A 13,783-nucleotide genomic window follows, 5' to 3' on the forward strand; every position below is an offset into this window, starting at 1 on the left:
TTGTTATGGAAGCGTATATTGTACATACTGGTGGTGTGATTACGTAGTACTGTTGATTTGTTATGGAAGCGTATATTGTACATACTGATGATGTGATTATGTTGTACTGTTAATTTGTTATGGAAGCGTGTATTGTACATACTGATGATGTGATTATGTAGTACTGTTGATTTGTTATGGAAGCGTACATTATACATACTGATGGTGTGATAATGTAGTACTGTTGATTTGTTATGGAAGCGTACATTGTACATACTGGTGGTGTGATTACGTAGTACTGTTGATTTGTTATGGAAGCGTATAATGTGCATACTGATGATGTGATTATGTTGTACTGTTAATTTGTTATGAAAGCGTGTATTGTACATAATGATGATGTGATTATGTAGTACTGTTGATTTGTTATGGAAGCGTACATTGTACATACTGATGGTGTGATAATGTAGTATTCTTACGTTTACATACTCATACTGATTATGTGTTCACGTGAACACCAAAAGTGAATATATTTTTTTTTGACTCACTCGGTGAAATATAGCACGATCTTACACTGAAACAAACAATAATCCTCTATATAATTATTTCCGTTCATATCAAGAAGTCTTGGCATTCGTGAGATTTTTTTTTGAATTTCAAACGCAATACAGCGATTTCATTGGCTAACAAAGAATGACACACTGTAACATTCGAATGCAAATCATAACAAACTACACCTAATCTATATATGTAACAATTTTATTATGCGTATAATGATTAATACAAAATTGTTATTTCATATGCATGTCTAAACAGTACACATACACAATCATAGGAAAAATACAGTTAGTTTGCATTACAATGAGTTGTATCTAAATCCTAGAAAATTATATCAAATGCCGAGACAATGACAATTTATTTTTTGACGTTGACTATGTTAATACGGTTTAATATATTAAATGAGACAATGCAACCAAGTTGTGATCACAAATTCTCTGGTAACGATTGATTATACAATAATTTTATCAAATTATATCTTAAACGTAAGGTTGCATTTTTTTATCTTTAAAAGTAAACAAGATAAGTTAAAGCAATTGTATAACAGTTATATAACACATATATCAATTATAATACGTATAACTATTTTCCGTAAGCAGATATAATTGCTCTTTTCTGAGATCAATCCATTCACCAAATTCATATCCTCAAAATAGAAAAAAAAACATGAAAATACCATTTATTAAAGGGACTAGTCACCAGATGATATAATTGCAAGAAAAAAAAGAGAAAATTGTCAAGAACTTCCATAAAATTGACATCGTTGTGTACAAGGCATTTAATCTTACTTAATGATGTATCACACCGCATGTCTACCCAATAAGTTTTAAAAAGATACAGTATATTTATCGACACTCATCACGCGACGTTCACATGCTATTTATACACACTTCATGGCTCCCCTAAAGGACGGACAGGGCAAGGAAGTGGAAAACTGCTGCAAAACAACGTAGATACATAGCACGACAGACGTACATCGTTGATGAAATTGATCGATGTAACCTTTTAATTTAAATAAACACTGCTTAAAATGACAGCGAGTTGGCTAAAACACTTATTGACAGTAAGTGTGTGAAAAGATCACGTGACTTGCAAGGTGTTCGGAAAAACATTCCGCGCTATTTTTAAACGGGGAAACCATTCCACGCTATGTTTAAAAGGGAAAACTCATATGATACATGTTGTGGGCGCGATGATTTTTGCGTTTATTCTTTAACTCATGCAAAATGATGTATTTTCGGCCACATACTAGCTCGTATTAATAATTCTAGGCTTGTTATGGGGAAATACTGTGTTTTCCGATTTTGGGAGCATCTGGTGTCTAGTTCCTTTAAGCTTAAGCAAACATTTTCCCTTAAACCAATTCCGCTCACAAACATGTCCAACTCCCCTGCCAAATTCCCACACTTATCACTTATTAATTCTTATCCCTCCTTCCCCGCCCAATCAGACCGGAAACATCTCTTACTCCTCATCCCACCCGATAAGACCGGACACCTCTCTAACCCCTCATTTCCCGCCCGATAACACCGCAAACCTCTCTAACCCCTCATTTCCCAGCGCGATCAGACCGGAAACCTCTCTAACCCCTCATTTCCCGCCCGATAACACCGCAAACCTCTCTAACCCCTCATTTCCCAGCGCGATCAGACCGGAAACCGCTCTAACCCCTCATTTCCCAGCGCGAGCAGACCGAAACCTCTCTTACCCCTCATGTCCCGCCCGATCAGACCGGAAACCTCTATAACCCCTCTTTGACGCCCGATCAGACCGGAAACCTCTCTAACCCCTCATTTCCCGCCCGATCAGACCGGAACCTCTCTTACCCCATCATTTCCCGCCCGATCAGACCGGAAACCTCTCTAACCCCTCATTTCCCGCCCGATCAGACCGGAAACCTCTCTAACCCCTCATTTCCCGCCCGATCAGACCGGAAACCTCTCTAACCCCTCATTTCCCAGCGCGATCATTCTGGAAACCTCTCTGATCCCCACTATGTCGCCCGATCAGACCGGAAACCTCTCTAACCCCTCATTTCCCGCCCGATCAGACCGGAAACCTCTCTAACCTCTCATTCCCCGCCCGATCAGACCGGAAACCTCTTTAATCCCAACTTACCCAACCGATCACACTCAAAACCTTTCTATCCCCTATTTCCTGGTCCGATTAGACCGGAAACCTCTCTTACGCCTCCTTCCCCGTCCGATCAGATCAAAACCTCTCTGATCCCCACTAACTCGCCAGATCAGACAGAAGCCTCTCTTACCCCTCCTTCAAAACCATCGAGCCCGGCTGCTTTAATTTATAACATAGAAACGTTTATGAATCATTATCGTGTATACATTTGATACAAAACATAAATTACATATAATACCAAATATAAAATGCACATTACACCAAATATACCAAATATACTAGGTTAAACAAAAATAACGAACAGTATCCGCTACCGAGCATATCGTAAAATAGAACATCTTGGAAGACATGTAACAAAGCTAAAATGTGGAATACAGTGCATAGTAACCAGTGAGCAGCAATATTGTTTGCATATCTATGTACAAATAAAATATATGAAAATATCAAATTTAATGTCATAAAAAACACGAATAAATTGGTTTTGAAACAAGTGTCGATTGAAGTTTAAAAAATAATAATATAGGATTCAAAATGGTTGGAGTTTGAAAAAAAACTGTATCACAAAATATATTAAAAGATATTAAAATATATTTAAGATTCAGAATATTTATGTTAAAAAGACATGAAGAGCGAGTTCTGCCAAATTGAAAAGATTCAAAACATTACAAAATTCTACAAATCTTCAGAACTGCATCGAGTGCCATGATATTTGACGTCTGCATATCATCTAACAAAACAGCCATGAATACATTTATTCACAATACACTTCTGAGAAGTAAAAATTTGTTATTACAAGATAAAAGCCAAACTTTAACAAACAGCAACAAAAAAGAATAAAAACTTACAAAGTAACAAGTAACAAAATACATAAACGATATTGTCTTGACAAAATTATCTAACAAAAACCCATCCAAACTGTTCACACAATTTGTTTTCACATACAACATGTAACAGAACACAGAAACAGCCTTTAAAGTGAGGAGAAACAAGATGTCGTGAAGCAATTATAAAATAAACAAAAAACACACCAAGGATGTCAAAGTTCGCTAAAGGACAAACCTTTTTCATTGGCAGTCTGTTGTCCGCCTGGAACCAGTCCGTTTTCCAGAGCACGTGACAGGTCGGTGGTGTGCGCATGCGCGACCTCTGACCCTTGTCCCAAGAGAACTTGCGAGGTGTTCTGCTGACCTAGTCCAAACAACAGCAACTGCATCATCCTATACTCGTGGTCTCGTTCTTCTCTTCGTTGCCTCTCTTCCATTTCGATCTTATCTCGCTCAACTTCGAGTTTTCTCATCTCTAGATCAAGTTTCATGCGTTCAAGATCACCTTGCAAGCCTTGACCGCTGGGAGCAATTTGGGCTTTTGACGTTTCCGGAGTTGGAAAGGAATTCCACTGCTGTGACTGAGAGAACGCTGTGTCTTGGGCGGACATATTCTCGCGAAATGTATTTGATTCAGTCTTGTCAATGTGACCTGTGCCGTTATTGTTCATTTCCGTCAAAGGGACGAAACTCGTCAACGACTGAGTTTCATTCTGCAGCGTGGAGTTGTTTGAGGATGGATATGTCGGTGGTTGTGGAAGCGCCTTCGGATATGGTTTGGCGGCTACGTTGAGGGGTGAGGTCAGTGAGAGCTGCAGGGCGGAGAGGGTGGCGGGCTGAGCAGCCGGGTTCGGCGCAGGAGGGGTCCCAACGGGTGGATACCATACGGAAGAAGTAGCACTGGTGGACGTGGCTGGATGGTTAAAAGTACTGAATGACGGGAGTGGTTTTGGAGGCGTTGGTGACTTCTTTTGCAAAGATATCGGCGGCTCGCCTACGACAAGTTTCCGTTTTACCGGCATGCGTACACGCGTCTTGCATTCATGTTCAAGTTTGAGGCGGTTTTGTTCTAATGTTGCGGCTAAAATTCCCGGCGAGATGTCCGGATTATCGAGAGAGATAATCCCAAGCTTATCAAAGTGGCGACAATAGGTGATCGTTGAAGCTCCGGAGGAGATCTCGTCTTTCGTTATCTTGTAAGCTCGCTTAAGGGTATGAATTCTGGTCTTACACTGCTCCCACGATTTATCATAATTCTTGGCCACCATTTCTCGTGCAATCAACCGATACACGGCTGCGCATGTAGCTGTCTCATCCCCTGCTCTATCTTTCACAAGTTCCGCCTGTCGAGCCCAGATTTCTAAGAGAAATTCGGTCTCTTCGTCCGACCACGCGGAGCCCCTCCGCCTCGTCTTTCTCTCTTGACGCTTAAGGGCCTCCACCGGTCCCGCAGGCGCGGGCATGACGTCACCGGAAGTAGCGTCAGGGGAGGGAGACGCTTGAAATGAAGACGATTGGGAGGGTGAATCCTCAGTGCTCTCTGGTTTTACATTTGTTGAACATGAACTGTCTACAGAACTGGAAGGCGATGCCAGGCCCGTGTTGCCATTAGCAGATGGGTTCCCTAGGGTGTTAGCAGTGTCATTAGTATCTGGTCGTTCCAATTTCACAACGGTCGCTATAGAATTAGCAAAATCTGACCCCCGCATCAACATTTCATGTAATAGTTTCGAACCTTCTTTTACATATCCTGTCTTTGCTTCGGCGGATGTTTGAGCATGATGCTGATCTTGCACCGTCTGTCCTGAAAGCTCTTCCTTTACGGTGACGCTTTCCAGCTGTTTTGATTCGGAGACACCTTGTTTTTGTCCAGCGCCACTGGTATGTTCCTTAAATGTTACAAGTATTTTATTTTCACATTCTTTGTCCTTGCCATTATTCTCATCTGATTTGGACCGTGTTGACGTCACGTTTGTTACACAACTAGTCAGTCTTTCAGTGAGTGTCTGTGGAACACTTATTGCAGGCTTTGTTTCGTTGTTGTTTTCGTTGTCAAGACTAGTGTTTGGTTTTGCGATTGCACTGTCAGCAGTAACTGTTGTTGGGTCCATTTTAAGGAGACTGAAGAAAAAGAAAAATGACTGTTAAATTTTATGGCATTGCACAAAAGATACTCAGAATAAAAAATAACTGTTCATAGTTAAAGTTCTTCTCATATTTTGTGAGTGGTGCATTTTTAATGAATAGTTAACGCATACATACTAAAACGCTGTTATGGGTTAGCGGAAGAGTTATGGAAGGGTTCTGCACCTATTCTTTTTCAGTAGCACCCTTCTGCCCTCATGGGGACCAGCATGGGTACCATTCTGCCTTCTTAAAATAAAAAGCTCAAGTCTTTCAACATTTTCTTTTGTATTGTCTAAAATGTGTAATCATACTTTAAATGCATACACACTTTACATATATATCTGGCTGTTGAAACCTAATAGTACTTCAATAAAACACAATATCTAACATTTTCTGCCAAATTCATAATGTTCAAGTTCTTCATAGCCAGATTCAATGTGCCCTTTTTATCTTTATAACCATCTCCCTTTTCAGCAACACCCTGTACTTTTTAAAGCGACAGTCCGCAAATCGGGCAAATTAGCCATGAAAAAAAATAAAATTCATCTATGTGTTGATAAGCATTCCTGACTGACGAATCCAAAAAAAATTTGGTTCAAATCGACCTAGAAATGAGTTTTTCGTGTCATTTTCAATATCTCTTCTTAACTATCGGCCCCCCGAGAGTTAACGGTTATATAAATAGAAAAAACAGTGGGATTCCAAAGTTCTTGCGCATGCGCAGGGCGATACTATTTCCCGGTCTCTCCTCGTAAAATCCGGTCTCATCCGGTCTCATAATTCCCGGTTCATAATTTATGGCCCCAGGCAACGGATTGTGTTGCTGATGTTTATAACACGATTTTGACAATCTTATTTGTTTTTATATGTAACAAAATGGTATAAAATATATAAACATGTCTTAATTTATGCAATTTGTTATAGGTATACACTATTTATGCAATTCGTGTTAAAGGTGTAGAGAAAGATGCGATGCAGTACAAATGCTCATGTTTTTTGCATAAAAGATTGAGGACGGCTAGAGTATGAAGTAACTTAGAATTGCACCTTTTAAATTATGTTATGTTATGTTATTGTTCTTCCTTTTATGTTTACCCCCCCCCCCGACATAAAATTTTTTAAGCATAAATGATTACAATTGAAAAATTCCATGTTTGCATATCCGACTCATATCGATACGATACGATATGTTTATTGCGTAAAACATTATACAATGTTCATCGCATGTAAACAAGTAAATCAATGAATGGAGAAAAAGCACACAAACACATTTTCTGGAGCTAAAAGTTGCAATGTTATAACATCCTATTATAGTAATTATGCGTGTGCTTAGACATTAAAGCTACTAGATGAAGAGTGTTTCTTTGAAGTTGCGCCATTCTGAAGTAATCAACACATTATGTCTCCATTTTTCGTTTATAATTTTGTGCTATTCGCTAATGCTAGGTTTATATTAGGCCACGATTACCACGATGTCCCCGATTCCAGAGCATCGTGGCGAACGTAACAGAGCGTGGAGTCGAATTGGGGTGATCGTGGGGGAGCGTAACGGAACGTGGTTGAATCGGGGACATCTTGGGCATCGGGACAGATTTTAAATCAAACTTAAATTTCACCACGATTGCCCCGATTCATTTTCTAATCGTGACATAGCGTGGCCTTCGTAACAAAACGTAACGGAACGTAACGAAGCGTAACAGAACGTGGAGTACAATCGCAACAGATCGGGACCAGCGTGGACACATTTTTTCATCCCGCTTCGCTGCGACGTCTCACGATAGCTCCACGCTCTGCTACGATCTACCACGATCTGTTACGATATACACTTTTCTACCATTTATTGCTCCACGTTGCGTCACGCTCTCCTACGGTATCCCCGATTGTCGTTCACGTTCTGATACGCTCTGACACGCTCCAACACGTTTCCTCACGATAGCCACGATTTCCACGCAAGCTGCATATACATAACAGCTTTATCTACTGGTACTCTATCGTTTAAGATTCCACATGAAATGCGTCGGCATAAAAATTAAAATTAGACGAACAGTTGGCAGAAATACATAAGGCAACTGGTCGTGGAAGCGCATCTGCTGCAACAAAATCAATAGTTAAACAAAAGAAGGATAATAGAATTCCTGAAGTACTGAGATAACTTACAAATTTGATTTACATGTAGTCAAGCATTGTTATTTTTTGTATTACTATTATCAATAGTATACTTATAACTGAATTTAATATGAAAAAAACACACACTCAATGTGTTTGTTATTCATGACATTAATTTCAGTACATGTGCATATTTCATGTTTTTATCTTTGCCTAAATTTATTTTATGTTTTATTGATATAAAATTTGAAATAAATAGTGACATAATTATCATCAAATATCTAATGTTTTAATCAACTGTTATCTTTTGTAATCCTATTACCCCCCGCGGTCATTAACACCTTTTTGATCACGCCCGATAGCTACTATAAAACAGAGACCGGAGGAGACCGGGACCGGATGAGACCGGGACCGGGAAATAGTATCGCCCCCAAGAGTAGTCGGAAAAACCGTAGACCTACTTTCTCTTTTGCCGTCTAAAAATAGCAACTTTCGGCAATTTTCAATTTGTTAAATCTAAGTTATTAAAGCGATTTTTTAAAAAATAATTGCGGTTCAGTCGGTCTGAAACAATGTGGAACTTATTAAAAACTTTTGAAATACGGTTACTTTTGCGGACTGTCGCTTTAAATCCTGGCTAAAACCCTACGCCGTATACGTTTCGGTATATTTTACAATAGCACGTGTATTACTTGAAATGATGATGATGCTTGATGCTGTTACGGCAGATGCTGCTAGTGATCACATATTATGCTGCTTTCACATCATGGTGTTAATTAAGATTCTGTCCGTAATTTTATGGATATCCCCGAGCACTCCAAGCCGCGTAAGGTTTGCGCCTGAACCGAGCCCCTAGTGTCACAGCAGGGTGCAACTTTTCCCGCGCATTGTCTGATTGGCCAATTGCCAATTAGGGCTGTGTTTCAAAAAAAGGGCTGCATCGAACTGGGGTTTTTAATGCTTTGTAATTCATTCCGTAATCATTGATAATATTGATCTGAGGTATCTGATAGAATACCATAGAGAGCAATAAAGATTAAAACAAATAAACAGCCGAACTTGTGAAATACCCCGGATTTGGGAGGGGCGTGAGTCCACTGAAAGAATACTTTAACTATAGGCATTCAAATGCTTTCTATGTACCATGGGCATTTATTTAGCAGATGAATTAGAATACATATTAATTACCTGTGATAATCATAGTATATGTTTTTAGTATATATGTTTTGTTTTACAGCATAAAACGAGATAAATCAATGAAGGCAATGGCCATGCGGTTTCATATTTAAAGTAAATATCACGATATAAAGTAAACAATTTTGCTAAAACTGAATATCATCTTACGTCTCGGGCTGTGCACGGTTCAAGTGACATGATTAATTACGAGATAAATATGCATGAAATGTGACAGGAATAATCGGTTTAAGCCTAAGGAAATTTATACCAGAATCTGCATGTATTTATCACAAAAAAAGAATCAAAAAGCTGTTTTCAAAATATAGCAACTTCAATATCGTACTCGGTTTAAATAATACCATTTAAACTTAAGATGTCCTACTATTAAATCCCTCCAATACACGATGTGTATTATAAAGTTGTCACACAAGTTTGCAAGCATATCAATATATACGCCTCTACTATAGCTATTTATAAAGATAAACTTAAACTTAAAAAGCTCTTTAAAACAAGCGGTAAGTCATTATTATTTACATATGAGCTTTATTTACATCTCTGGGTGTATATATGCACATTTAAGTATAAATACATACTCTCAGCAGTATAGTTATCCGGTTAATTGAAGGCACATGTGTATAAAACGTCGCTAGTAGGTGACCTATATTTAGCCGTATGTAAAATTACTACCGCGCGCGACAGGCGTATACATTCGGCTATCTCCGTAAACTACCGAAGTACATTGTTGAAGTGCGCATGAGTTTAATATGCCGACTTTAAAAAATTGTCAGCTCTGCTCCTTCCTTTCGGCATTTTTCCTTTTCTTGTGCGAGATTTCAAATCAAATACATTATTCTTCAAATGTTAATCGTTAAAATTAAACTCGGTATCGTAAATAAGAACCATTGTTTTCGGCATTTATTCATCCTTTTTGATATACTAAAACATGTGTATACCAAAACAGGATAAATAAATGTCGAAAACAATGGTTCTTATTAAGGATACCGAGTTTAATTTGAAATATAGGTGCAGAAAACACGGTATTTCTACCTTATGAGACGATAGTAGATCACAGTAAATCTTTTGCACTCATCATTTAATATTTTTAGGTATTCAGCTATGGATACACAGTTAAACGTATTATTTATCAGTAATTAATATTTTCCAAAATGCATTATTAAGTAGGAAGTAACAGGTTTATCACTCGAAATTTAGGTTTGTTATACAAGTGTTTAATGTATTGATTTTGAGTGTCACTTTAAGTCGCCCTGATGATGACTTTGTCGATCCATATGTTCTCTGATGTGTTATACCGTTTAAGGACCATGAAGCTTCACGGAAAACTTAGTTCCTTATTTAAAACATTTATTGAATTAATGAAATCGCAAAATAAAGTCGAAATTAGAAATCTAAGTAAATACATAAACTAAGCATTTCTTTTGAGAAATTCTGTGATCAATAATATGATCTAGTCTATATAGAAATATATGACATTAGCCTCCCAAATCCCTATTTTCCTGGTATTGCATATTTATTAAGCATTTAGTTTAGATATTTACCATTTGTACGAGGGTTGACCGGAAAGTTTTGAGACTGTGTCTATATTTCAGAATGTTTTAAATATAAATCAACAAACAATAAACAGCTGTGTATATAGACTATTCACGAGTTTCCTTTTGAAAAATGGAATAAAATAATCTCATAATAAGGAAGGAAACGGTTGTCAAGACAACCCATCTAGCGCTTCACGGATCACTTTGAAATTGACGTTTTCTAAAAATTGTTCACAATTCATATATACTACTCCGTCTGAATAAAAGAAGCCAAAACGTCACGTCAAAACATAATACGACAGTATGACGTCAGCTGCATCACTGCGCAAATTATAAACGCAATCTAACTGTTAATATGTTTGTAACGGTCAGCGGAAGTAGAGAGGTATTTCGAAGATGTCGGAAAAAATCCAACGTTGACGTCACGCACGGAGCAGCGCGTTATGATCAACACTGTGTTCGCAGCGGGATAACTTCGACAAATACTTATACGTTTCTAACACGGGATATATAAAAGCCAGCATGTTCAAGGGCTTTGATATTTCGCTGACATGGACGTTTCAGTGCAGGCATGGAAATGTGTGCGATTTACAGCGGAGCGGCATGCCGTCAGTCGTGAGTGAAAGTGACGCAAATTCAGTACGGGACATGTTACAAGAAGACCGGCGGAGGACAGTGAGGGAAATTGGCGAATCCGTTCAGCTAAAAAGGACAGCTAGTCATAATATCAAAAAAGAGTGGAACGGACAGATATTTAAGCAATGGGCTGATTGTCACCGTAAGTGTGTACGTGCAGAGGGAGCGTATTTTGAAAAACTGTAAATGACGTGACGCAATGGGACAAAAAAGTGCTACGTGGTTTGTAAACTGTACTTTTTGTAATGATTGTTGTGTACGTTCGCTTCGTAGTACATTGTTGAAACTTTCAGGATTTGTTTATATTAGATACAATTGACAGCTGATTGACAGCTGATTGACAGCTGATTCAATTTTAAATGCATCCTATGAGTGGTAAGCTTTTTATGAATGCAGTCTCAAAACTTTCCGGGCAACCCTCGTTGCAATATTATGTTTTATCTGAGTTTATTTTTTTTCTCCTGTCGTTTTATTTTGCCATGTATCGTTGTGACCAATATAATTATTATTTGACATATCATGTTTTGCAAAGAAACAGTTATTTACATGTTTACGACAATAATCTACGCTCTCTGTCTGTCTTATTTAAAACATGTACAAATTTGTAACAGTATATTGTTCCGGCAAACAATGTTGCAAGTTTTCCAACGAAATCGTTATTTCGACTCAAATAGGGATTGATTTTTTTTTATATACATAGCGGTTGAAACCAATGTAATCAATATTGCTAATTAAATATTTAAAGTAGAGGTTAAAATGTCTTCAATAGATGGGTTGAAAAGTCCAACAAGGTAGGGGTTGAACAAACTTTAAACTAGCTAGGGGTTAAAAAGTCAGTGTTGAAAATTCTTCATTTTTAAAAGGGTTTGGGGTTGAAAAGTCCTGCTCCCATTTTCGTACGCCATTAATATGAATTACGGACACTACGGACCATGGACATTACGGACCAGACATTACGGACCAGATTTAGGGACATTACGGACCAGATTTAAGGACATTACGGACCATCTTCGGAACCTTACGGACCATGATTTAAACATTTTTTTTTAAATTATTCACTCATTAGTTTTTAATTTGTTAATAAATACTTGAATATGAGTGCTCAGTATGACGTTATATCTTCCATAAAACTGTGAAAAATCCCGTGAAGTTCGAATAGATCAATGGTTCAATATAAAATCTTGTGAAATTCCAAAAGGTGTTAAAGACCTATGCATTTATAACAATTATGTGAAAAATAATGAACGAAATTTGAAAGATCGGCAGTTAAATCAGTTAAAAGCAAAAGAAGAAATATTTTCCAAAACAGTTTATTTCACAAAATAAATCGAGCAGAAATATTTTCCAAAACAGTTTATTTACCAAAATAAATCTAGCACATATAAGACATATCAGTGTTTACATGAATCACGAATAAACAGCACATGTCACCAAAGCCACCATTCATATTTAAACAGGCCCATAAAGTCTCGCACATGCTTTGAGCAGACTGCCTGTAGTCAACTCGTTGGCAGAATACTCCGCCCAAAGCTTCCTGAGCCGGCCTTGTGTCAATGTTGAAGCCTTGCGTTGGAAGCGGCACAGTTTCCTTTCCTTAACCAGCTTGCACATAATTGGTATTTCATGCGCCTCTCTGTACAAGAGTTCAACCAGCAGGTAGAAAGGCAAGTTTCCCTTTTTTGCCCGTCGATTGAGCTCGCGTGCCAACCATCGACATCGTTGTTGGTACGGATAGAGTGGCCGAAGACGGACCACGAAGCGACTGGCCACATCTCATTCTGTATCCACGTGCTGCTGACATACTGATGAAGGGAGATCATTCTTTCGTCGTTGGCGTCCATCTTTTCCTCTATCTTTCTGAAGGCTGCTGGGATGTCGCCCGCTGGAAGTAGAGGCAGCGCGATAGCTGCGGTGATATTTATAATGTTATTTATTCCGGTCGATAATACATTTTCAAATTCCGTGATTAAGTAATAACAAATAACAACTTACGTTTCATGATTTTCTTGGAGCAGTTCACGGTCGGGCCGGGTCACATCAAAATCAGACGTGTCCATGTCGTACTTGTCCCTGAAAAAGAATTACACATTTTCAATGTCCGCGATTCCGTTTTATATAACTATTACATAAAAAAAACATATAACCTTTATTACTACTTGTAACCTTTTATGTAATTCCATTTGAAGAGTTTTATGGCTATTCTTTTTATAACTATTAGTATTACATAAATAAAAACATATAACCCTTACCTTCTACTTGTAACCTTTTTATGGAAATTGAATCCCGAAAATAAAAGTTAAGGACCATACCTAAAAGTGGGTGATACCGGCGGCTGCGGAAATCTGGCTACCCTCAAGAACACTGTCTGTTGTTGGCAGTCGCATGGTGTGGTCGGGTGTCCTTGGGACGTCGCTGTGGTTGATCGTCTCGTCCTATAATGTTAAAATGTTTTAAACACAAGCTATTGGTTAATCAGTTTTAACCATTTCTGAAACTAAATGTAATGTCCACGGTCCGTAGTGTCCGTGACCCATTAATATTGTGTACCAGGGATACTGGAATGGTTTCACGTAAAACAAATAAAGAAAAAAATATATTCAAATTTGAATTAGTGAAATGTTCACTGAATTAAGCACCTAAGCTTTGGACACATATGCAGAAAGGGACCCAGTACTACTGTATGAAATATCAGTA

The 13,783-nt window shown here is 38.2% G+C and overlaps 2 protein-coding genes across 2 annotated transcripts; both read right to left on the minus strand.

Annotated features, from left to right (window-relative positions):
* Positions 1 to 738: 738 nt before the first annotated feature.
* Positions 739 to 9,308, minus strand: LOC128237895 (uncharacterized). The gene is made up of 2 exons (XM_052953476.1): positions 9,263 to 9,308; positions 739 to 5,615 (listed from the first exon to the last, which is right to left on the minus strand). The coding sequence occupies exon 2, from the start codon at positions 5,603 to 5,605 to the stop codon at positions 3,707 to 3,709; it is 1,899 nt and encodes a 632-aa protein (XP_052809436.1). The 5' UTR covers positions 5,606 to 5,615; positions 9,263 to 9,308; the 3' UTR covers positions 739 to 3,706.
* Positions 9,309 to 12,862: 3,554 nt separating this feature from the next.
* On the minus strand, positions 12,863 to 13,742 carry LOC128227523 (uncharacterized). The gene is made up of 4 exons (XM_052938157.1): positions 13,726 to 13,742; positions 13,399 to 13,521; positions 13,082 to 13,159; positions 12,863 to 12,971 (listed from the first exon to the last, which is right to left on the minus strand). The coding sequence occupies exons 1-4, from the start codon at positions 13,740 to 13,742 to the stop codon at positions 12,863 to 12,865; spliced, it is 327 nt and encodes a 108-aa protein (XP_052794117.1).
* Between the last annotated feature and the right edge of the window lie 41 nt (positions 13,743 to 13,783).

Source organism: Mya arenaria, chromosome 1 (assembly GCF_026914265.1).
Source record: "Mya arenaria isolate MELC-2E11 chromosome 1, ASM2691426v1".
NCBI classification, from domain to species: Eukaryota; Metazoa; Mollusca; class Bivalvia; order Myida; family Myidae; genus Mya; species Mya arenaria.

Excerpts from the sequence above, each read along its gene's own strand:
- LOC128227523 (XM_052938157.1), bottom strand. Across the intron at positions 13,160-13,398 it reads CCGGTATCACCCACTTTTAG|GGACAAGTACGACATGGACA; the intron begins GTATGGTCCTTA and ends ATTCTTTTTCAG. Across the intron at positions 12,972-13,081 it reads CTCCAAGAAAATCATGAAAC|CGGGCGACATCCCAGCAGCC; the intron begins GTAAGTTGTTAT and ends CTCTACTTCCAG.
- LOC128237895 (XM_052953476.1), bottom strand. The coding sequence starts at position 5,605 with ATGGACCCAACAACAGTTACTGCTGACAGTGCAATCGCAAAACCAAAC.